This window comes from Natator depressus, chromosome 2 (genome assembly GCF_965152275.1).
Source record: "Natator depressus isolate rNatDep1 chromosome 2, rNatDep2.hap1, whole genome shotgun sequence".
Classification (NCBI taxonomy): domain Eukaryota; kingdom Metazoa; phylum Chordata; order Testudines; family Cheloniidae; genus Natator; species Natator depressus.
Window position 1 is genome coordinate 248,501,293 of NC_134235.1, and position 26,129 is coordinate 248,527,421.

Below are 26,129 nucleotides of genomic sequence, written 5' to 3' on the forward strand. Positions count from 1 at the left end.
ACATATTTCTCAGCTGCTGCTTAGCTTTTCAAATGCCAGAATGCTTCCAAGTTAGTGGCTTATTTTGATTTGCAGAGCGTGCTAAAGAAAAGGGCTGGCGCATGATCTTTAAACCACAGACAAATATTTGACAACTCATTCTGACAGACCTACCCGCTTTAGGGGCCCCACCACTGCACTGACCCCCTTCCAGTTTCCTAGGGCTGGACAGCTGCTCCGTCAAAAGCTAGTGAAAACCACTCCCCGGGGCAACCACAAGATTGCCCAAGAGTAATGCACAGCATTCCCAGCCCAAAAGCTGGACTCTGCTCCCAAGTACACCACACCACCACTGAATTGATGAGCTGGCAGAAATCACATACTATATCTGTAGTGCTACAGCAACTTATATGGCCACACAAACAACTGTGAGGCACAGGACTGTGTATAAGCAACCCTTTTTCAGCAGTAAATATAGGCTTGTGGAGAGTTTGGGCCTGAAGAATCTATTCTTAGAGCATCTGCATAAGCCATTCTAAACACCAGGCTGGCCCAGCAAACTTTCCTATATATTGTCATTGGTTATGCATAGCTCAGCTGATCCCAGCTGCTTAAATCTTCACTATTATTGACATTAACACATAACTAGTTGGCCCAAGTGAAGTTTAAAAACCTAACTATTTTGAATGGTCATGTCTACACGATACATGGTTTATTGATAAAAGCATAGGAAGAGACAGGAAAGCCGAACATCTCCAGTAGGTGCAAGCACAGATGTGCAACGCCAGCACAAATGCATTACTGAGATTGTCACTCACCCAATTCACTGTTGTCATCCACCAAGATAATTTCATGAAGGAGATATGCTGGAGTGCGATCCAGTACGCTATGTACTGTCCGAAGCAAAGCAGAAAATGCTTCGTTATAGAAACAGATAACTATGCTGGCAAACGGTAAATCAGAAGGGTAGGACTTTTCTCTGCACCTACAAACAAAAGACATACTTATGTTCAATGTACATCTGTACAGGACTGCACCTCCTGACAAAGCTCCATAAACAGCAACACTAATATTGTATTAGAAATTGTTCTCTTACATCTCAGTGTTACGCTCAGGGCATGTCTACACTATAAACTTAAGCCAACCTAGGTTAGGTCAACTTACAGCCACCGCGGTAATTACTGCAGTGGCTCGTGTCCACACTGCCCTCCTTCTGTCAGTGGTGCACATCCTCACCAGGAGCACTTCCACCAACTTAAGAGGGGCAGCGTGGGGGGCTGAGAGCCAGGGCTCTCAGCTCCATGTGCAGCTCCCCACCAGGAGCCCAGCTTCCCCTGCCCCCCCCCCCGACATCTTGACTCTGCACCGGGCTCCAGGTGCAGAGCTCCCCACCAGACACAGCCATGCTCCCAGTGTGGAGCAGGGAGCCGAGAGCCTGGGGGAAGGTAGACAGTCTCCTGGCAGGGAGATCCGTGACCAGAGTCTGGTTGGCTGCTGTCCTCCCAGTGGGGAGCCAAGAGCCTGGGCAGCAGCCCAGATCAGAGTGGCAGCAGCCAGGCTAGGAGCAGGGAGTCAGGAAGGCAGCAGGACTCCCTGTGGGGAGCTGGGAGCCTGGGTGGCAGCCCGAGCTGGAAGTCTGGGTGGCAGCCCTGCTTTAGAGCAGAGACAGGCTGGGGAGCTGGGAGCCAGCTTTCTTGTCAATTTCATGGCTCCACTGGAGCCGTGAAATTGACAAGAATGACAGCCAATAGAGGTAAGTAACCTAGCATCTACACAGACATTGTGTCGCCCTAACTACACTGACATAAGCCCTGCGCCTCTCATGGACGATGTGGTTATGTCGTCAGTGCAATAGGGTGCTTACATCGGCGGGAGCAAGGCTGTAGAGTGTACAGTTAGTGGATAACGTAAACTGCCTTATGTCAACCTAACTCTGTAGTATAGACCAGGCCTAAGACATGTTCATTAACATAATACTTAAGTTAGGGCTCAACAAAGTATAGAGTAGCCTCATACCTACAGTTCACACATACAATGCTAAAGGGTCAGATTCCTAACACATAGTAGTTAGAGCAGGCACTGAAAGTCTTGCAGCAAAAATATGAGGACTTTCATCTGCCTATTTCAAATTCTCTCCCTGATGTCTACAAATCTGATACGATACAAGGTAAATTGTCAATACTGGCATTTGAGAGGGGATCAAGTGGTAGCAAAAACCTCTGGACCTAAAATGCAACTGTGGTTGCGTCAAGAAGCCTGTTCACTTGAATTCAAGTGGATTCAGCTCTGGGAGGGATATGCGCTTTTGTGCAACAACTATGGCCCATTACATTTACACACAATTGAGCAACCACAACAAAAACGAAAGTTACACCATGATTTGGAGCGGGGGGCACGCTTGGGGCATTCAGATGGTTGCTTTACTCTATCTAAGTGTAATAGAGTAGAGAAAATTTGTGCTTTTGAAGAGAAAGTCACTAGATAGACAGCACTATTTTCCTGACATCAAGAAATGACCCTATTTAAAGACAGCTTTTCTCACCTTCCCAACCTTTATCAGCATGCAGCAATGTGGCTTAGTATATAAAGACAGAGTACTCTGCCATTCTTAGGCTCCATCAAGCCTTCAAACACTCATTAACTTGAATGTTTAAACTTTAAGGGTCTGATTTTCAAGGTACTGAACACAACAATTTGTAACACCTTCAGTGGGAGTTGGAGTGCTCTGTGTGTCTGAAAAAAGAAAAATCAAGCTACAAACGTTGTTCTAGAATACTTAGACTCATAAGGTCTATAATTAGGAAGATGGAGGAGGCATGTAGGTCATCTAGCCCTGCCTGGAATCAGGAAGATTGCTCTCCTACAGTGTATTTCTGAAAGCTTTCTCCCCCTCAACCCCCCACCTATATTTCAGTTACTATTTGATACCTCTTGGATCTAATAAAATAGCTTTCTGTGAATCCTAGTGCTCATTAAGTTTGTATCAGTAAATTTACACCCAATTTAGGTTTTTAATTAAACACGTTTAAGTCCAATTAAAAACCTTAACATTGTACTGGTGCATGAGACACAAAATGTGAATTAAAAAAAAGTGAAATTAGCAGTCAGCCATTTACATTCACCACACTGCTTACCTTTTTGCTATTCACTCCAACAGAATAAATGGAAAAACATATATTAGATTTTAAAAATGAAAGCATTTTTAAAGAACCCAGTATGTAATTAATAATACAGGTACAGAATTTTGGGGGTTTTCCCCATAATATCATCCCTTTAAAATTAACAGTTCAGAGTACACCTGCACAGAATATATGTATGCACTATACAAACTTCTTTATGCTCAATATATCTCTGTCCTCACTTGAAATATCCCCGATAGTCCATTAATGGAGATCTCTTGAGCGCACACTGATCACCACATAGAATCAATCTCACCATTAGTTGGTTATTTGTCCATTACATAAAACAAACACAGAAAGGCTCTGTGTTATATCAATTAGGGATCATCTAACCCACTCCACTACCCCTAAGTGATCGGGCAACAAAATGGCAAATTAAATTTAATGTGGATAAATGTAAAGTAATGCACATTGGAAAAATAACCCCAACTATACATACAATATGATGGGGGCTAATTTAGCTACAACTAATCAGGAAAGAGATCTTGGAGTCATCGTGGATAGTTCTCTGAAGACGTCCACGCAGTGTACAGCGGCAGTCAAAAAAGCAAACACGATGTTAGGAATCATTAAAAAAGGGATAGAGAATAAGATGGAGAATATCTTATTGCCCTTATATAAATCCATGGTACGCCAACATCTTGAATACTGCGTACAGATGTGGTCTCATCTCAAAAAAGATCAACTGGCATGGGGGTGGGGGAGGGGGGGGGAGGGAGAGCTCAGTGGTTTGAGCATTAGCCTGCTAAACCCAGGGTTGTGAGTTCAATCCTTAAGGGGGCCATTTAGGGATCTGGGGCAAAAATTGGGGATTGGTCCTGCTTTGAGCAGGGAGTTGGACTAGATGATCTCCTGAGGTCCCTTCCAACCCTGATATTCTAAGGGCAACTAAAATGATTAGGGGTTTGGAACAGGTCCCATGTGAGGAGAGATTAAAGAGGCTAGGACTTTTCAGCTTGGAAAAGAGGAGATTAAGGGGGGATATGATAGAGGTATATAAAATCATGAGTGGTGTGGAGAAAGTGAATAAGGCAAAGTTATTTACTTGTTCCCATAATATAAGAACTAGGGGCCACCAAATGAAATTAATGGGTAGCAAGTTTAAAACAAATAAAAGGAAGTTCTTCTTCACTCAGCTCACAGTCAACCTGTCAAACTCCTTGCCTGAGGAGGTTGTGAAGACTAGGACTATAACAGGGTTTAAAAGAGAACGGGATAAATTCATGGAAGTTAAGTCCATTAATGACTATTAGCCAGGATGGGTAAGGAATGGTGTCCCTAGCCTCTGTTTGTCAGAGGGTGGAGACAGATGGCAGGAGAGAGATCACTTGATCGTTACCTGTTGGGTTCACTCCCTCTGGGGCACCTGGCATTGGCCACTGTTGGCAGACAGGATACTGGGCGGGATGGACCTTTGGTCTGACCCAGTATGGACATTCTTATGTACCCTATATTTGAAGTTAGGTCTCTGGGGTGACCACCAGATGGCTTCTCATATTTAAATTGAGCATGATACTTTCTAACCAATCAGCTTCTCCATCTAACATCTGACTGAGAAAATAATTTCTACTTTAACCCTTTGATCCATTCAGCTGAGTGTCATTAGCTTGTAAAGATTCTACTGTATATGTATTTATTTGCAGACATATTGTATTTTAAAATCCAAATTCAAAGAGACTTCTGTGTGGTAGAGTAGGTAGATATAAGGTTTGTGTAGGTGATCTTAAAATTACATACATGCACTGTCTTAACATAGCGTTAGTCTGACTTTCTCATGTGACCTGTTCAATAGAGATTTTCCAATTATGTACAATTATTATCCCATTTCCGTTTGCCTCTTGAGATCCAATTCTGAACGGTATTCAATAAAGCAAACCCTCCAAATTAAAAGAATAACCTCAAGCCATCTGGCTGCAAGTATTAAAGGACTGGAAATCTGCCTTCAGTGGTAACTGATATGTTGAAAGCAAAATGTAATAGATGTGTAACGGCCAAATGTTTAATTCCAGTCTCATTATTTAGTATGCTGGACCCTTCAAAACGTAACATTATATTTATAGAGCAAATGGTATAAAGGACATACTTTGCATCCCTTGTATCTGGCACCTCTCTGTGGTATCCCAAACGGTTGCTGATAAGCATATTGAAGGCATGCTTCTGATAGCCCAAGTCTCTCACCTCCTGATCGTGTTCATTAAAAATCATGCCTATAATAGAAACATATCAAAATCAGTTCATTGGGTCAAAAAATGTCCTCTGGCAGTGATCAAGTACTGAAATGGAGTGTTTAACTCATGCATAGTTTTCACAATCTGCCTTTACAAATCATATTTTAACCAATTTTCAAAGCACATTTCTGTATGAATACTTCAATTTCTACCCCAGTAATAGGTTAAGTCTATGAACAGCCATTATAGGTGTGATAAAAATAGACTGTATGTGAATGGAGCATAACATCCCCCAAAGAGTGATGGCCCCATTGTGCTTATTTCGTATTCCCCACACATTCCTTCCCCCTAAAAACCTCATTCTTAACCTCAGTATAAAACACAGGTGTTAACACCCAACCAACCAGCCAGATCTAGCCCACTTGATGCATAACCTGGTACCCATGGCAGATTAAGCTTCTTCAAAGTGTATGTTTCTATTTAAATACAGTAAGTTTCTAGCCCTTGTGGTGGTAGAAAATCCAACCAAGCATGGCCCTAGCGCAGTGCAGTTTCATGAGACTGCAGAGAGAGAAAAACAATAGCTATCAAAGAAGCCTGATCTACCATCATTCATCTCACCTGAGATGTTGAGACTCAAGCCTCAGAACGACAACTTCAGTAGCAACAGAGTTGACTATTTCTTCGCTGATTATTTTAGCGGAAACATCAATTCTCACTGAGTGCAGTGGGAAGGTAGAGGCAGCCATCCAGTTTCGAAAAGCATGCTAGTGTAAGCAGCAAAATCCTGCAATGTCATTCTTTCTGTCCCTGACTCTGTGCCTGGGGCCAAAAACAATTTAAACTCTACTGTTCTAGGGTCCCAAAGTCACTGAGTTCTGTTGTACTCATTGAGACATTTCACTCAACCCTTGGTACAAGCCCTGAAGTACTGGAATAAATGGCTTCATTTATTTTTCCCCCCTTATTCAACATGTCAAGGGTCTGACGAACCAATAAGCAAGGAAACCCTAAATTCATCTTCTGCAATACACCCAACAGATTACTTTGCTTTGGAGAGCTATGCAAAATCCAGGTGACCTAGGGCAATGACAGCCTCAGCATGTCCATGGAGGTGGTATGATCAGAAATAAAATGGGCAAAATAGAAGGAGAAATGCAAGCTGTGGAAATGTTTTTGGAAGGGGAAAGACAACAAGATCTCCCTATTTCCCTTCATAGCACAGATGTAACATGACTGACAGTGACATGGTAATGGGATTTACACCAAGGGACATGTAACAGTAATTCTCCCGAGGGCGCATACCTGGCCCTCCCTCTAACAAGCAATGCACCAATGTGGCTGCCATGCATGTTGTCTGCACTGGGGTTTTTAGCCTCAAGAGCAGCAATACCAATGTCGCAGCAGTGGCTCACACCCCTATGGTAGAGGTTTGAAACCATGGGAAGCTACATCAGTGGAAGCCACAGTTTACACCAACGCAATCTGTCTCCATGGGGTTTGCACTGACTGTGGGTTTTATCCACCAGGTTAACTGCAATGTGACAAGCCATTAGTCACAGAGGTTAGAAATGTGACTATTAATAGGTGTTACTTTCCCTTCCTTGTTCAGCAGTAGCCACAAAAGCAGTGGCACAAACCCTTCCTTGGAGTTACACATCTGACCTTAGCAATGATTTTGTCTGTCCAGAGCAGTGGTGGGCAACCTGCGGCCTGTGGGCCACACACAGCCCGTCAGGGTAATCCGCTAGTGGGCCGGGAGACAGTTTGTTTACATTGACCGTCCGCAGGCACAGCTGCCCGCAGCTTCCCAACTCTGGTCCAGAGGCTCTAAGCTCAGTCATACTTGCATCCTCTGGATTACAGCAAGCACTACTGCCATTGAGTCTGCTCAACTGATCCGCTTTAAGGACCACATGCTTGAAAACTTCATGCCAAATTGCACTGGCTTTTTGTTCTACAGACTGCCCTCACACAAGTGTCTATACTTTTTTTTCCCCCCTCTCTAAACACAGTCAAACTCGTAAATATTATTTAAGATGGATTGGAAGAGCTGCATGCAGGCTAACAACGTGCGTGCGAAGTGCCTGACAAATTCCAGTCCAAACAACAGCTCTAAGCCCTTGGAAAATGAGGTTTGCAATGGAAACATCAACAAACCCTTTACTATAGCAGTGTTATGTGTGTTTCATACATTTATAAGAAAAAAAATATAGATTACCCTACCAGATGACATTTTGTTCTCAGCTATAATATGCCAAACTGTTTTTTTAACTTTACAGCCAAGCATATTTATCACTTCTCCAGACTGGACAGACAGGAAACCCTTCCCTATAACACTAGGTCTAATTCTAACAGAGGCCCAGCTGTCTCCCAAATTTTCATATAGGACTTGTCCTGCAATAGAACACATTTGGCTTTCACCCGTCCAGCTAGTCTTTGGGTTTCAAGATCAAAGAGATTTTCTGTTGCAACTCTCCAGTTCATTTCCTGGCAAGCAGTGAATACTTGGAAAGAGATGGTCACCTCTGGACTATGCAGCAATTAGCAGCTGTTGGTAATACAGCAAACTGATAAGAATTTGCGTGCCCTGTGGCATCACAAGTTGGCAGTTAAATTTTGGAAGGTGTTTCACCTTCTATCGATCAAATAAGCCTCTGAGCAAGTGTATGCTTACATTTTGGTAAGCTTTTTCTTAAGCTCCATAAAACTCTCCGACAGCTGACGCCGTACTGACATTTTACTGAAGAAGAGTGTAGGGAGTTTTAGCCAGCACTGCCAGTATTAAATTCAGGGCTAGATAAAATATATTCTGTATTATACTTCCAACGGAAATAGCTAAGACACCAATAGAGTGACTTGCGCTACCTTCTTCCAGTTCAATGGCCAGTTTTCAGTTCAAAATGCCACACTCTTCTAAGTAGTGCCAATGAAGTCAACAGACCTATTTGCCTGAATAAAGCAAGCAAAATTTGACCCTGTCAAATGAATAAACCCATCATCTTAACTTTTTCCAGTCTAGTTTGTAGATCATTTTATACTTCTATGATACATGGATAGCAAACATAGGCCTCATACGATCACCATGCAAACTACATTTTAAATCTTTTATACTGAAAAAAGATGAACTGAGTTTCTCTGCAGCCTCTAAAATTTCACACATATTTTAGTCCAATCCCTCTCGAAGTAAATCATCGACACACACAAATGCTACCAGTGGCAAGGTGGTATATCAAAGTTTGTACCCTCGATGTTAAAGTTCAGAAGTTCTGTTTTAGCATTTTATGTAGCAAAGTTGAAAATATTTTAGAATAAAGGCTAGACTGCAACATTTTGGATTAAAAAAAATACATATTGTAAAAGAATAAACTAAGTCTACTTTGAAACCAAGAGAAACACCAGGATCAATATTTTAATAAATAAATATTCTCTGAGTATAAAAATTTTCCTTGGACACATTTAAAGTCTTATGATCTCACTTCTACTGATTTAACTAAGGTGTGTTTATGTGTGCGTGTATGTCATTGATAATGAAGATGACCAAGCCCACTTACCCATTTCAGGGGAGAGCTCCATGTCTCCCTTCCCTGGGTCCTGTGCATGATTTCCAAATGGATTCCCTACACTGCTGTCTTTCCGTTGTGGTTCAGGTACGCGAACTTGACCCCGAGTGAAACGGGGATAGAATTTTTTAGGAAATGGCTTTTGAGGTTCCAGCCCCTTGACGGGCACATTCTTGAAAGATTGGGTCTCTTCGCTGAAGTTGAAATAAACAAACAGCAGAAGTGTCCAAGTCACAGATGTGAAAAGGCACCCATAGCAGAAATAGCGAAGCGTGACACTTCCCATTGTAGACCTAGCATTGTTGATGGCCCATTCTCAATTCCCTGAAAGAGAATCAAACACACACAGAATTGAGGCCTCCATCTGTTAAGACTCTTCTGCAGACTTGTACATGAGTAACTAAATTCTAAATGCTAACTTTTCATAAATGCTATTTTAAACCTATGCTCTATATTTTAATTTTATGTTTAAGCATTATATCTTTCTCCCCTCCCACCCACATATAAAAATACTTAGGGCCCCAGACTGCTTAGTACTGTATATCTTCAGATACAGGGCTAAAGACCCAGATAGTACTGGGTGAAATATTAACAGCATGTTCTTTCAAGTTGTGGGACAGTTTACTGGTGTCCACAATACAGCAGTCAAAGTGTTTGTATTACTCTTATTACTTATAACAACACATAATATTCTGTTTTCCAAAGAGACAGGAAAGGGAGACATGTAGGCTAGGGAAAGGATAAGAAAAGAGAAAAAACACACATGAAAACTCAAGCAAGGAGGGAGGTGACAGTTCCAGAGGGGATGGGGGAGTAACTTTTAAGGAAGGATCTCAGAAACGCCTCCAAGATCCACGCATCAAACTCACTCCTCCTCTGTGGAAGGGAAGGGAGTTAAAAGGCACCTTGCTGAGACCGCCTTCCCATTTGCGAGAATCCCAAAAGACACTCTGCAATGTCAGGATCCGTGCAGGAGGCGAGAAAGGACAGGGCTAGCTAGAGGCTAGGAATTGACCTATGTTATGTGGGGCAGTGGAGGGAGACGTTCACTGTACCCTAGCTGGCCCTGAGTAGTTTACCAGGGAAAGGTAAAAGGCTGGGCTCTATTACCTTCTCTGCAGAGCCCTCTCTGTGACAGGAGTGCCCCCAGGTCTCCAGAAGAGTCCCTAGCAGTGAGACTAGATTGGCACTGGCTTTCTGCAGACCCTTGAATATCCTTCCAGGTTTTGGGATGGATTCCCCAGTCCAGTCCACATCAGGTAAAAAGCTCCGCAATGGAACTGGAACGGAGCAGAGCAGCCCAGAGTTTTATTCTAATCAATCACCCACAAATGTGATTTCCCGGAGACGTATCAACAACTGTTATCAGAACTGAATACCACAGCACTGAGGATGGTGGAGGGAACTGAAATAGACGGTACTGGTGACTGCGTTTTATTTACAGTTGACATGAGAATTAGTTAAACTCAAAAAGTGTATCTTGTTAAAACTAAGGTCCAAGAAATCACATAATACCCAAAATGGAAAACTGGCCCTGAGAAATTTATTGATTAGGTGTTTCTGGCAACTATCAGGTAGATTTACTGGTTTGTTTTGAGGGATGGGAGGAGAAAGGTAATTAAGAACTCCTTCTAACATAGAGTTAACCAGAAAAATCTGGAATGGTCTTTCAGAGTTAAACTTGATCTAAACCAATAAACCAAGATACCCAATTCTTTCTACAGCTATAAATGTAGATATCATCCACTTGTTTTTTTGGGTGGGGCTACGGGTGAGGTTGGGGTTGGGTCTATTTTCAAGTGTCCATGGGTTTTAAAGAAGTAAGATTTGTCAAAGGATCAGAAATCACCAAAAAAACCTCTTCAGCTGAATCTGGCAAAGAACAAATCAGAACAAGAGAGATAGCATCTACAACCTCTTCCAAACACTTTATGAATACTGATTATCCCTTACACTTACAACATCTCTGTGAGGTAGATAGATATTATTCCCTTGTTACAAATTGGAAACTAATAAAGATTAAGCCTTGGTCATGCTCCCACTGAAGTTTATAGCAAAAATCCCACTGCCTTCAAAAGTGTAATATTGGGCCCCAAGTGACTTGGCTAACACCACAAAGCATCACAGTTAATCAAACTCAGGAGTTCCTCAGGTCAGACCATGCTACTCCTTCATTTGTTAAAATTCTTCAAACAAAAAATATTTGCCTGCTATTCTTACTAGGTGAAATTCATCCCTGTGCGAAGTGCCAGCCTATGAAGCACTTAAGCGGGATTTAAATGGAGCCTAAGTCTTGTGCTGGCCCTCTGCACTCAGGTGTAATGCACACATTGTCAATCAGCAAAAAGAAAAGGAGTACTTGTGGCACCTTAGAGACTAACAAATTTATTAGAGCATAAGCTTTCGTGAGCTACAACTCACTTCATCAGATGCATACAGTGGAAAATACAATGGGGAAATTTTATATACACAGAGAACATGAAACAATGGCGTTACCATACACACTGTAACGAGAGTGATCATGTAAGGTGAGCTATTACCAGCAGGAAAGGAAAAAAAAAAAACAAAAAAAAAAAACACCTTTTGTAGTGATAATCAAGGTGGGCCATTTCCAGCAGTTGACAATTGTCAATAAGGAACCTTCTCCAATGCTCTAAAAAGGAATGCTGTTGCTGAGCTGTTCCTTTAGAGCCATGAAAGTAGCCAGACACTAAACAGAAGTTTGTGATTTCTGAATCATTTCTTCACCCATTCTAGCTGACTTAGTACTTTAACTACACCATGGCTTCAAAGCATCTGCCTCAAATCTCCCACTCCCTGTGCTAATGAAGGTCAAGGATGTTGCCAAGGTGAATCTAAACTCAGAGAAGCATGGGAGGTTGCCAAGGAGCAAAAAGATTAGATGAACAGCTACAGCCTCTCAGGACAACAGTATTTCTTGCTGACTGATCTGTAGACTGTTCAAGCTCATCCGCACTACAGGAAGATCTGTGCACTAGCCAGTTTTTCTGCATCTGGGCAGTGGAATGAGGTCAGTTTTAAGACTTTATCTAGCCTAAAAAACTGCTCTCTAGCGAACGTTAGAGCTGTTTCCTCACTGGCAACGAAAAGGCACCATCCTAACATAGCCCCACCACACGCACACAAAACACTGGCTGATCTAGTTCTTTTTTGCAGCATAGATATGCCCTTTCTGACCATTGCAGAGAAGACCAGTAATCACTCTGTTCTAACAGAGAATGGGCATTTTATTTCACAGACATCTAAAAGGAATCGGGCTTCAATTAGGAGGGAAGGAAATAAGTTATTGCCACAGTGAAGAGAACCTCATGGCTCCCCAGCAGGAAAGCATTTGTCCAGAGGCTAGCATGGTGAGAGAAAGCAGACCTGCCAGGTACTATATCACATGAATACAAATTTAATATGCAACATTCCACCTGTTCCTTGTTGAGATGTAGTTGTCCCTCTCCCCCTCAATCCCACTGGTTTATGCCATGTTGTACACGACATATGAAGTATGAAATATAACATTTAAAACAAATCATGGATTCACTAAGATCCAGAAGAGCAGATCCTTTCAATAACTTGCTATTTAACCAAAACATTCAGTGACACCTTGGCAGAAAGTGTAGAAGGACTATTTATTTTCCTTAAGTTCCCATTTCTGTGGCAATATTTTGTTTGGGATTTGGGGAGGGGGTTACCCTGTCTTTACAAATAACATAAAACTATAAAAGCTCATCAGGCTTATTAATGAATCTTAATTGCAAGCAGAGCATCTTGAGCTGGAACACTCAGGCCTTGTCTATACTTGGGATTTCAACCAGTCAGCCAGCCACTGGGATACCTGCACCTGTGCAAATAAAATAAACAGCTATAAAAGCTACAGTGCAGCTTACCTCGGTTTCAAGCAAGAGAAGGCTACTCGGGTGCACACTAACAGAGAGAAGTGAGGTCTGTGACTACTGAAAGGAGGCACTAGGTTGGGACTCCTGGCCAAAACCTGTCCCTCTCAATTTCCTCTCCTCCCCCTGCATCATCATCTTTAATTGTAGTCTGTGATGGAGTGTATACTGAGAGCTTCATTAACCCACTGATTGTACCTGGAGGGTGGACCATTCCTAATTAAAGATGAAACTCAGCTGGGACGGAACTGGATGGTGCCATAAAGGCAGGAAGCCTGAAGCAGAAGATAGTTACAAGAAGAACTTTATAACTGCTCTCTTAACAGAGAAACAGGAAGGAGCAGGAGTGGACACACAGAGGGTTGTGATGGAACTGGCCAGAGCTGGGATACCTTGCTGGGCAGATGGCTTGTACGGGGCCCTGAGGTAAAGGGGAAGAACCAGCTCACCCAGGGAGAGGCTGAACACAGAGTAGGAAAGCGTTCCTGGAGTAGCAGGGTAGGAGTTGCAGGCAGAAGGACCCGAGGAGTCGAACAGTGGAAGGAGTCTGCTTGTAAGAGCCCTGACAAAGGCTTGCAGTGGATTAGGAACACAGCCAAGGGCAGGAACCAGACCTCCAGGGAGAAGCCTTGGGAGGCATTGCTCATTACAAGAGCCCAGAAAGAAGCTAAGGAGAAGGCCTGACAAAAAGAGTAATGACAGGAAGAAGTCCAGGGAGGCAGCACCAGCAGCAAGGAGTCTAATGGAGCACACCTTGCCTGTTCATTACAGGACTGGAATCCAGAGGGGAAGGAGGGTCTGGGTTCCCCTACCAGCCACTAGAAAAAGTGGTATGAAAACCTCTCTGATGTAAGTTGATATGGATTTTTGAAAGGCTTTAGGCAGAGAGAGTAAGGACCATGGGGCCCAGAGTGAGGGGCCAAAAACTGATGATAGATTGTTGGACTTCTTTCAGAGAAACAAAGTCCAAGACATGAGGAGTGGAAATATAGCATGACCTGACTAGAGAAGCAAGAAGAGGCAGACCAGCACAGAACCAGAGTAATTAACCACTGGAACATTTTACCAAGGGTCATAGTTAAGGTTACGTTTTAGTCACGGGTATTTTTAATAAAAGTCATGGACAGGTCATGGGCCATAAACAAAAATTCACGGGCCCGTGACCTGCCCATGACTTTTACTAAAAATACCTACCATGACTAAAACTTGGGCGGGAGTGCTCTGGGGGGGTGGTCCGGGGGCACTGCAAGTGCTGGGGGTAGGGGCCAGCCTGTGGCACGGGCCCCCCCGCTGATGCTGGGGGGAGGGGCCACCCTGCGGCACAGGACCCCCCCCCCGCTCGTGATGAGGGGCCAGGCCACAGGCCCCCCGCCGGTGCTGGGGGAGAGGGAGGAGGGGCCATGCTGCGGTGGTGCTGGGGGCGGGGCCTGGGCTGCAGCACAGGACCCCTGCTGGTGCTGGTGGAGAGAGGGCCAGGACCCCCACTGGTGCTGGAAGGTTGGCAGGGCTCCCTACCCAACTCTGCATCCCTGCAGCTCCTAGGCAGGGGCTGAGCCCCCTCCTACACACCCAAACTGCTACTGCTGGCCACTGCAAGTTCATGGAGGTCAGGGAAAGTCACGGAATCCACAACTTCTGTGACAGACTCGCAGCCTTAGTCATAGTGGATTCTCCATCACTGAAAATTTTTAAATCAAAATAAAAAACTGCTCTAAAAATTTGGGGGAGTTCAATGGCCTGTGTCATACAGGAGGTCAAACTACATGATCACAATGGTCCCTTCTGGCCTTGGAGTCTATGAACTGTCAACAGACCACACTAGTGAAAAAAGAGCTGCTACACCACATCCTACCACAAGGAAGCAGATGCTATACCCAAGGCCAGCCACAAGGGGGTGTGCCAGCAGGGAGTCAACTCTTCTGTACGGTCCCAGTCCCAGCTCATAACAGGAACATGGCATGAAATCTAGAAGCAGCTTTTGCCTGATGACCAAGCCAGCAGGGAAGTGAGAGAGGCAGGGAGCTGAGGAGACTCACCTGGAAAGTCTCTCACCTTAGAATTTTCAACTCCCCTCTGAGACCCAAGAACACTAAAAGATCAACCACCAGGACAACATATTAAGGAGTTGGCAGATACCTTCCTCCAAGTCCTAGCTCTCCAGATGCCAGCACAGAAAGAATCCTGCTTTGCCCCACCTTTCTCTCTCTCTCACACACACACACCCAAGTGCAACCACATCAACCCATACACAACGGTATTCCAGTGGCTCCTCATTCATTTCAGGCTCCAGTTCAAAGTTCTTTTTTAAAATCCTCCATGGGTTTGTTTCAGTTGATTTCATAGACGGGGCGGGGGCAATGCTCAGCTTATGCCTGATGTCATTTGGCCCACAGTCTTTATCTACTCCACTCCCTGCTCATCTAGCATAGCACGGGCTTCTTCCCTCTCTATGCACAATATAGTTACTTTCTGCAGGAGCTTTTCCCTTCCATCTCTCTTCACTTCTCTAGGTCTGACACGTTACATTGTTAGGGTGGAAATTGATTTTAAGAGTTCACTGATCAGATTGATAGATACATCCCTTCAGCTATGCGTGTATGGAATGTAATACATGCAATGTCACTCCTTTGTGGTGCATGACATCTTAGGTGTCCAAGGAAATACCCCTCCTCTTCCAGCTGACCTCCCCAAACAGGATTCTGAAGCTCAGGCATTAAAGCTTACGTTGTTCTGAGCCAACAAGCTGCTTGTGAGTCCAGAAGACATAAAGAAGGATTTGTCTCTCAGACTACTTACTGTTCCTGCCCCAAGGCATTACCAGCCTTGTCAGCATACAGGGCAGGCTGCATTGAGAACGTGGCTGTTGAACATTTAAGGTCAGTGCAGGACACTGGTAAATAAGTGATAGTAAAATTCCAGATCACAAAATTTAACACAACTTGAGCGGTTAATGGCCCAGAAGTTTAGATAGCTAGATATTAATGCTAGCACAGCTAGTACGCTCACATAGTTAAAGCCTAACCACTTAATGTAAAGAAGCACAAGGCCATTAACTAGGCAATACATTTAACTGACACTATGTCCTCACTACACAGCTTTTAGCAACATGGCTGTCTTGTTACAGCCAATTCCGCTAAAAGTCACACAGTGTAGCCGCTGTTTGTCGGCTCTCCTGCTGACAAAAAACTTCGACCCGCAACGAGTGGTGTTTGCGTTGTCGGCAGGAGAGCGCTCCTGCCAACAATGCACTGTTCACACTGGCACTTGTCATGGCAAAACTTGTCTTTCGGGGGGGGGGGGGGACAGGGGGGAGGGAGGGTAACACCACTGAAAGACAAAAGTTTTGTCATTCAAGTGCCAGTGTAGACACAACCTTAGTGAGGAGAACCAGGGATCATCTATGCCAGTGCTTCTCAAGCTATCTATCTGATATGGGGGGACCGGCAATTTTTTTTTCCCCAATGTGTGCGCAGACCGGCAGCCGATGGCTCGCAGACCAGCACCAGTCCACGGACCACCGCTTTGAGAAGCGCTGATCTATGCTACAAATATAAACAATGAGGCAGAACCCAACTGCCCCCACGTTGGCCAGTATGAAGACAAGGTTCAAGCATAGTTCCATTTCCTCAGTGGTTCAGGAGCCAAATGAGCGATCAACATTACCCAAACGGGCCACAGTGGCGTGAATTCATTGTTTCATTTACTATAGTACCATTCATATTTAAACAGTATGACAAGGGAATATTTAGTTTTTATATATGTATATTATTCTCATAGCAAATAAGTTAATAACTTAATGCAAGTTGATACTTAAATTGGTTAATAACATAGTAAAAGCATCCTGATTGGTTAATAATTAAATCAAAGAGCCACAGAAAACACATTAAAGAGCCACTTGCAGCTCACAAGCCGCAGTCTGAGTATCACTGGTGTAAACAGTATCTTAACCAAGTGCAAGTTCAGAGATGCAGTAAAGATGCCATCTGGAATACATAAATCCATGCTTGAAACATGTCAGGGAAAACTGTTCCATAATAAGGTGCCCTAAGGGTTGTACCAGTGTAGCATAGCCTGAGCATGATGCTGCCGTAATATTTTTCCCTATCATTACTAAAGGATATAGGTGCCAACACATGAATGCTCAAAAGGACCTTAAATACACAATTAACCCTATTTTCTTCCAGAAGATGTATATGCTGGAAGAACATTCAGGATGAACACAAGACAAAAAAAACCCTAGCATTTTTTCCTCATATACAACATAAAATTCATAATAAATATTAATTTGTACCTATAACACCTTTCAGGGGACGCAAAGCAGTGGCCCCTCTCGCAGGGCTGCCAGCAGCAGTTGGGCCCTACCCCCTCTCCGAGACACAAATGCTGGAGGTGCAGGCAAATGGTGAATTCCCCACTTTCGGGGGGGCAGGGGAGACAGGCTTTGGCCACAGGGCTTTGGGCTCCGTCCACACAGTGGCAGGCTCTGGTTCCAGGCTCCAGCCCCAGGCTCACCATCCCTGCCGTCAGCACTGAGCCCCGCTGCCTCCCTGCCCACCTCCCCATCCAGGGCTTAATCTGTCCCAGGGCTTGCTGGGGCTGAATAGGTCTGCTGTGAAAAGTGATATTAGCAAACATACAAATATCACTTTTCACAGCAGAAGACTTACCAGATAGCAAGTCTTAGGAGAAAAAAAAAGTACAACCAAAAAAGCAAAAGAAACAACAAAAGACAAGAACATACAAAATGCCTTATTTGTGTTTCTATTCTGTTTAGGACCAGTAAAGAATAGAGACAACTGTAAATTATTTTTATTACGGAGTCTGAAAAAACCCTACATAAATAAAATTACAATGATTTGGATATGTATGTGTGCATATTTGTTTTTTCTAAAGTTAATTAAGTATTTTAGGAAAAATTGTCAGTGCGGCCACCAGTAAGAGTTAAAAAAGAAAAGGAGGACTTGTGGCACCTTAGAGACTTACAAATTTATTTGGGCATAAGCTTTCGTGGGCTAAAACCCACTTCATCAGATGCATGCAGTGCAAAATACAGTAGGAAGATATGGTGGCCATACTCTGAGGCCACCAAAAAGTTTGTTGTGAGAACCCCTGGTCTAGGGACCACAGTCACAGACCAGGACCCCACTTTGCTAAGCACTGTACAAACACATAAGAAAAGGCTGTCTCTGTGACAAGCTTACTATCAATTTTGCAAATAGGGAAACCACACCACAGATTTAAGATTGACTAGCTCCTTGAAATCTAGCCGGGGGGAGGGGGGGGGGAGTAAAAGTAGTTTAGAGCACTATTTTGAGCATTTAAAATCAAATATTGTTTTTAAAAAAATTTCCCCCCTCTCACTGCTGTGTACAGAGACCCCACTAACTGCCCACTACTTGGCACGAAATCTGAATCAATCGTCAAAACATTAATCAGACAATGATAATTCACATGTAACCAAACAGCTGAGCATTGGCCATTCCCCACAGCAAGTAACTGATGCAGCTTAAAGGTTAAATGCTGAATTGACGCATTAGCCTTTAATCTTTTTAGCAAAACACTATAAATAAAGAGACTGCATTTCACAATACTGTATTTTGGCTTACAGTAAGGGATGGTTAGCTGATCTTTAACTAGTCACTGCTTAAATGCCAACATGCATTTGGATTAGCCTCAAACATTTAGTAAACATTCTTCATCACTTAATGTTTAGTTTCAGAGTAACAGCCGTGTTAGTCTGTATTCGTAAAAAGAAAAAAGAAAAGGAGTACTTGTGGATGCATGAAGTGAGCTGTAGCTCACGAAAGCTCATGCTCAAATAAACTGGTTAGTCTCTAAGGTGCCACAAGTACTCCTTTTCTTTTTTCTTTTTACTTAATGTTTAATCACTGTGCCCTGAGGTTCTGTCAGAGGTCAGCTTGACCTCACATTGTTGAAATACAAGTCAGAATTATTTGAGAAAAATCTTAACACAGCTTTCAGGTTCTCCAAGTAGAGCTTTCCTTAGAAAACCACCATCGCCACCAATTCTCCTGTAAAGTTGCCTTTGTACTGTATCTGTTTTAAGTGAAGAAACAAGACAGATCTTTAAAAAGAAAAGGAGTACTTGTGGCAGCTTAGAGACTAACAAATTTATTTGATCATAAGCTGTAGCTCACAAAAATAAATAAATTTGTTAGTCTCTAAGGTGCCACAAGTACTCCTTTTCTTTTTGCAGATACAGACTAACACGGCTGCTACTCTGAAGACAGATCTTTGTGTATCCTTAGCACTTAATCAGTAAATTACTAAAAAGTTGCCAAGACATTATTACTGTAGTTTTCTGTGGGAGGAATGTGATATCTCTGCAAGTTCTTATATAGCAGGGATTCTCAAACTGGGGATCAGGACCCCTCAGTGGGTCGCAAGGTTATTACGGGGGGCGGGGGGGGTCGCAAGCTGTCAGCCTCCACCCCAAACCCCCCTTTGCATCCAGCATTTATAATGGAGTTAAATATATTTTTAGAAGTGTTTTTAATTTATAAGGGTGGTCGCACTCAGAGGCTTGCTACGTGAAAGGGGTCACCAGTACAAAAGTTTGAGAACTACTGTTCTATAGGGTCCTGGGTAAAACTTTTAAAAGACATGTCACTTTATCTTCTTGGATTTTTATATTCTAAATTTGTTAGTAATTTTCTAGCTCCTAATGTTTGTGCTTAGGTGGTAGCAAATACTTTAAAAAAAAAGTAGTTTTTCCCCTATTTCCAACCTCCCCAATTTTATCATCTCCATGAATTTTTCAACCAAACAGAGTTAACAGCATATTGAACAGGAGTCATATGGCGGGGGTGGGGGGAGAAATATTGCTACTCCCCCAATCCACTCATGAAACCAAAATGAAGATAAAAAGGAGTGCTTGTGGTACCTTAGAGACTAACAAATTTATCAGAGCATAAGCTTTCATGAGCTACAGCTCACTTCATCAGATGTCACTCACAGCAAATTGTGTATTTTATGATGAGGGCTCTCTTCTCCACGCTTTAATAGGATGTTGTTAGCAGTGTTGACAATATAAATTATCTTCATTAGGCTTCATACTTAATACAGTAAGATGAAAAAATCGTTCATACCTCTGAGACCTATTGGTTCAGGTTGCCTGCAGACTCCAGCAGGCTCCAGTTTATATTGAATTCACATTGTGAAGGTTTTCTTTGCAGCACAAAGGCTAGACACACATTTTTAAATGAAAGCTTAAGATTCTAGAGCACAAGAAACTGGTAATCAAGAACCAACCCAATCTGACTCCTTAATAATCAATTTCCACTGGCTCATTTACAGTACAAAATGACATCCACTCATCAGTATGACTTACTGAGGAGGCTTTTCTTGTCAAATGTGGGGCCTACTGCAGTTTAATTACTGCCATTATAGAAGAGAAGGCAGACTACTGTACATTGTGAATTAGATGGCTATTTTGTGACATGCAGTAGGTCTGCAGTAACAACTCTTACATAGTGCTTTTCATCAGGGCGTTTCGAAGTTCTTAACACAGCAAGTATCATTGTCCCCAATTTACAGGTAGGGGAACTGAGCTGGAAATCATTCAATGTCCAACACGTGCAGGAGCTAATAATCAGCTGTGAATAGTTTAGAAGAGGGCTCTAAAACAACTCTAAAGGATAAAGACACCCACTTCCACACAACAAGAGTGCCCCAAAGCCTGCCATTCAGTATGTGAACACAACTCTTCTTCATTTAGATCGGGGTGGGCAAACTACGGCCCGGGGCCGCAACCGGCCCTTCAAATGTTTTAATCTGGCCCTCAAGCTCCTGCCAGGGAGCAGGGTTGGAGGCCTGATCCGCATGACTCCTGGAAGCAGCAGCATGTCCCCTCTCTGGCTCCTATGCGTAGGGGCAGCCAGGGGGCTCTACACACTGTCCCCGCCCCAAGCACCGCCCCCGCAGCTCCCATTGGCCAGCAAACCAGGCCAATGGGAACTGAGAGGGCCGCAGCTGCAGACGGGGCAGTGCACAGAATCGCCTGACCACACTTCCGCATAGAAGCCAGAGGGGGGATATGCCGCTACTTCCAGAAGCTGCTTGAGGTAAGCGCCACCCGGAGCCTGCACCCCAACCTCCTCCCACACCCCAACCCCTTGTCCCAGCCCTGATCCCACTCCCACCCTCCGAACCCCTCGGTCTCGCCCTCCTACACCCTATAGCCCTCACCCTCCCATCCGCACCCCAATCCCCTGCCCCAGCCCAGTGCCCCCTCCCGCATCCTGAACTCCTCATTTCTGGCCCCACCCCAGAACCCACACCCCCAACCGGAGCCCTCACCCCCTCCCACACCCCGACCCCCAGTTTTGTGAGCATTCATGGCCGACCATAACATTTCCATAGCCGAATATGGCCCTCAGACCAAAAAGTTTGCCCACCCCTAATTTAGATGATGTATGTCTAGAAAAAGCAGATTTGAAAGGCCTGGAAAATAACTTATGACCTTATTTGCAGAGATGCTGAGCACCTGGAGCTCCCACTGTAGCCAATGACAGCTGCAGATACCCATCTTCCAACACCTGAAGTAGATTATATGTATCATTGTTAATAATACTCCATCTTTTTTCAGTCAGATGCTCTCAAAGCACTCTACAGATATCAATCAACTTAGCATAACAGATATTAACCCTCCTTTTCAGATAGGGAAATGGGCATTGAGATTTGCTGCCTGATTTTTAGACATGCTGAGCACCTGTAACGCCCTGTGAAGAGCTATCCTTCTTGAAGTCAATGAGAGCTGCAGATACTCAGATCCTCTAAAAAGAAAAGGAGTACTTGTGGCACCTTAGAGACTAACCAACTTATCTGAGCATAAGCTTTCGTGAGCTACAGCTCACTTCATCTTCAGTTGTAGCTCACGAAAGCTTATGCTCAAATAAATTGGTTAGTCTCTAAGGTGCCACCAGTACTCTTTTTCTTTTTGCGAATACAGACTAACATGGCTGTTACTCTGAAACCTGTAAAAGCCCATGTTGTCTTGCCTAAGGTCACACAAATCTCCGGGAGAGCCAGGAACAGAACCCAGATTCCCCAACTCTCAATCTAACGCTGTTACCACAAAACTATCCTTCCACTAAAAATAACTGGCTATATCCCACTAATAGACAATGTATACAAAACTTAACTTAGAAACTCTAAATGAAATGTGTTGCATGAATAATACCATAAACATTCACCTGCTTAAACTATTTGGGATTTTCCCAAGCTGTTCTACCATTGTAAATGTTCTACCAATGTAAATGGTTCACTTAGAAAGAACCTACAGTGTTTTACACTTTGGACTTGAAACAAACCTCAAGATACCTCTCTATGCACTATAGCGATCTTTGATTTTATACACTATATACTGCAATGTCATCCCAGGAATGTCATGTTGAATTTGAGGAAATCCTAAAGCTTCATTAGGTAATTGTGGTAATAATAAAGCTTCAATTAGATGGACTTTCACAACAGGGTAAACAAATTACTGGCAAACTACATTTTTCTGAAATGTTTTTCTCCATCTACTTCCAGTTTCCAATTTCAAAGTACTTCTATAATGAACTCAAATTTTCATCTCTCTCTCCTCAAAGCATCCCGCATCTTTGCCAACAAAATGCTGCAGTTTTCTTACTAGGAAAGCACACCCACAAATATCCCTTCTCTCTGATGAGAAACTACATACTCCATGGTCCTATCATGTTAGCACAGGTCCAAGCAACTAGAATTTAGATGCAAAAAGCAGCTATAAGAGTTTGGAAGGAAAATAGATCTCCTAAGACCCAGGGTCTCATGTTAATAAGCTATGTAACAGAACAGCCTAGTCCCATTTTAGGTATAATCGGTGCTGCAACCTTATGTCAAGCAGATTATCGTAGCCCAGTTCGTGATTAGAGAACACAAACACTTACGTACTGGAAACGTCAGCTTATAAAAATCCTAAAATGGTCACGCTGAGCAAATAAAGTGGTGCTCACTCGTTGGATGTATATAGTTGTGCTGCACAGTCCTCCTTCCATCATACCAACATACCCAGTACCCTATATCCATGGGCTGCTCTTACCTAGCCCTTTAACAAATGTGCCATGCCACAGAACAGGGGTGGCCAACCTGTGGCTCCAGAGCCACATGCGGCTCTTCAGAAGTTAATATGCGGCTCCTTCTATAAGCACCGACTCCGGGGCTGGAGCTACAGGCACCAACTTTCCAATGTGCCGGGGGGTGCTCACTGCTCAACTCCCAGCTCTGCCACAAGCCCTGCCCCCACTCCACCCCTTCCCACTCCCTCCCCTGAGCCTACCATGCTTTTTTTTCCCTCCCCCTCTCTCCCCCAGAGCCTCCTGCATGCCACAAAACAGTTGACTGGGAGGTGCGGGGAGGGAGGGGGAACAGGAGGTGCTGGGAGTGGGGGGGGGGGGGAGCTGATGTGGGGCTACTGACCTGCTACTGTGGCTCTTTGGCAATGTACATTGGTAAATTCTGGCTCCTTCTCAGGCTCAGGCTGGCCACTCCTGCCATAGAATTACTTCACAGGCAGGTACTTCTAGCCATCCAGAGCATAAACACTGCATGCCTTTCATGGTGTCCTGATTTCCTCTTCCTTTCTGAAGCTAATAGATATTTCTCATTCTATCAATAAGGGCATTCTCTTTTCTTCAACAGCAGAGCCAGCTCTGGGACAAGCCATAAAGTTCATGTGCTAGCTCCCAAGAAAGGTGTAGGGATTTAGTAATACAGGTCATGATTGGCGTTCTGTGACTCTGCCTCTCTCCTCCTCCTTCATACACTGCTGTAAGTACTGTAAGATTAAAGGTTTCAGAGTAACAGCCGTGTTAGTCTGTATTCGCAAAAAGAAAAGGAGGACTAGTGGCACCTTAGAGACTAACAAATTTATTTGAGCATAAGCTTTCGTGATCTACAGCTCACTTCATCGGATGCATACTGTGGAAAGTGTAGAAGATCTTTTATACACACAAAGCATGAAAAAATACCTCCCCCCACCCCACTCTCCTGCTGGCAATAGCTTATCTAAAGTGATCACTCTCCTTATAATGTGTATGATAATCAAGTTGGGCCATTTCCAGCACAAATCCAGGTTTTCTCACCCCCCACACACACACACAAACCCACTCTCAGAGGGAGAGGGGAAAACCTTTTGTCGTGATAATCAAGGTGGGCCACTTCCAGCAGTTAACAAGAAGGTCTGAGGAACAGTGGGGGGGGGGGAGGGGGGAACGGACATGGGGAAATAGTTTTACTTTGTGTAATGACCCATCCACTCCCAGTCTCTATTCAAGCCTAAGTTAATTGTATCCAGTTTGCAAATTAATTCCAATTCAGCAGTCTCTCATTGGAGTCTGTTTTTGAAGTCTTTTTGTTGTAATATTGCGACTTTTAGGTCTGTAATCGAGTGACCAGAGAGATTGAAGTGTTCTCCGATTGGTTTATGAATGTTATAATTCTTGACATCTGATTTGTGTCCATTTATTCTTTTACGTAGAGACTGTCCAGTTTGACCAATGTACATGGCAGAGGGGCATTGCTGGCACATGATGGCATATATCACATTGGTAGATGCGCAGGTGAACGAGCCTCTGATAGTGTGGCTGATGTGATTAGGCCCTATGATGGTGTCCCCTGAATAGATATGTGGACACAGTTGGCAACGGGCTTTGTTGCAAGGATAGGTTCCTGGGTTAGTGGTTCTGTTGTGTGGTATGTGGTTGCTGGTGAGTATTTGCTTCAGGTTGGGGGGCTGTCTGTAGGCAAGGACTGGCCTGTCTCCCAAGATTTGTTTCTTCACTTCAGCAGTTTGTAAGAATGCTCCAACCCCTCAGACAGAGACTATTTCCCCATATCCGTCCGTCCGTCGTCCCCCCCCTGCACTGTTCCTCAGACCTTCTTGTTAACTGCTGGAAATGGCCCACCTTGATTATCACTACAAAAGGTTTTCTTCCCCCCCCCCGCTCATAAAAGCTCATCTTAAGTGATCACTCTCCTTACCGTAAAAAGAAAAGGAGTACTTGTGGCACCTTAGAGACTAACCAATTTATTTGAGCATAAGCTTTCATGAGCTACAGCTCACTTCATCGGATGCATAAAGTGGAAAGTACAGTAAGGAGATTTTATGTACAAAAACACTCTCAATACTATCCTTTGATTCAACACACAGAAGAGACTGCAAGGTCAACCACTTGGAAACAAGCTGTCCAATACACTTATTTAAAATCTACCTAGCTGTTCCATTGCAAATTACACCTACAAAGCCTGTGGATACAGCCACAAAAGAAAACTAGATAAAATTATCCTACTGTTTTATATGTAAGACACATTCTGAATAATGAACTGAACAAATGAGTCTCACCTTTTCCCCAGCAGAGTCTGCACTAGAGAAGCAATGCAAGGTTACATGGTGAAAATACGTTTGCTGCAGTTACGGTCAAATCCAGTTGGTGTCTTCATTCTCAGTGAACAATAAAACACTGAGCCTAAAACTTAACACTTTCCTACTGAGTGCCGCTCACAAGTTCTAACTGAGAATGCATCCGATGAAGTGAGCTATAGCTCATGAAAGCTTATGCTCAAATAAATTGGTTAGTCTCTAAGGTGCCACAAGTACTCCTTTTCTTTTTGCGAATACAGACTAACACGGCTGCTACTCTGATAACTGAGAACTGTGGCAACAAATACAAACCTCTCTGTAACAGGCTAAATTGGATGAAATCTTAGGAAACGAATGCAGCAAAACTATTTCTTATTTGGCTGCATATCCTGCCCCAGAGAGCACTACTAGATTTTTCTTTTTTAACTGATGTATGAGCTGTATGCTTGGCAGTAAGCAATCACAAGACCTTGCAGTGCTGATTACTACAGAAGTGTAAATACTAGCTATGCATAGCATTACTAAGGCATCCACCTCCACAGTCTCTCTCCACTATATATTATGGTCGGAGTGGTAGTACCACAATAGTTAAGATGGTATAAGAGTTTCCATTCTAACCACCTCTTTGCTCCTCCGTGTTCAAATCGTAATTTTATTCATCTTTTACTTTTGGGGCTTGTCTTCTGCTTGAAGTTGGTCTTTTTTAATTGAGCAAATATGGTTTCGCTCTTTTTTCCCCCCTCTACCGTAAGGAAAGTAGAAAAGACATTTTCCCATTATAAACAATAAAAATATTGAAACTTCTTTTGAACAGCCCTCCTGCCAAAATAGTTGGAAGATAAGCACTGAAATCTGGCAGCAAAACAGAGTTCACTGAGCAGAAACACTTTTGAGTGGCCAATGAATTCTAAGCCATTAAATACTGAGTGCACACA

The 26,129-nt window shown here is 43.5% G+C and overlaps 1 protein-coding gene across 8 annotated transcripts in view; it reads right to left on the reverse strand.

The window, feature by feature from the left end:
* The window catches only part of GALNT11 (polypeptide N-acetylgalactosaminyltransferase 11), a 103,340-nt gene that overhangs the window by 69,140 nt on the left and 8,071 nt on the right, over positions 1–26,129 (reverse strand). For 4 of the 8 annotated variants that reach the window (XM_074946306.1, XM_074946310.1, XM_074946305.1 and 1 more), the window contains exons 2-4: positions 8,881–9,213; positions 5,242–5,365; positions 798–964 (exon numbers count right to left, since the gene is read on the reverse strand). In XM_074946306.1, the coding sequence (XP_074802407.1) occupies positions 798–964; positions 5,242–5,365; positions 8,881–9,175 (586 nt within the window). In that variant the 5' untranslated portion in view covers positions 9,176–9,213. Of the gene's footprint in view, positions 1–797; positions 965–5,241; positions 5,366–8,880; positions 9,214–22,875; positions 23,005–23,252; positions 23,469–25,176; positions 25,299–26,129 lie in introns of those variants that run through there. The other 4 variants (XM_074946308.1, XM_074946309.1, XM_074946307.1 and 1 more) reach the window with 4 other exon arrangements.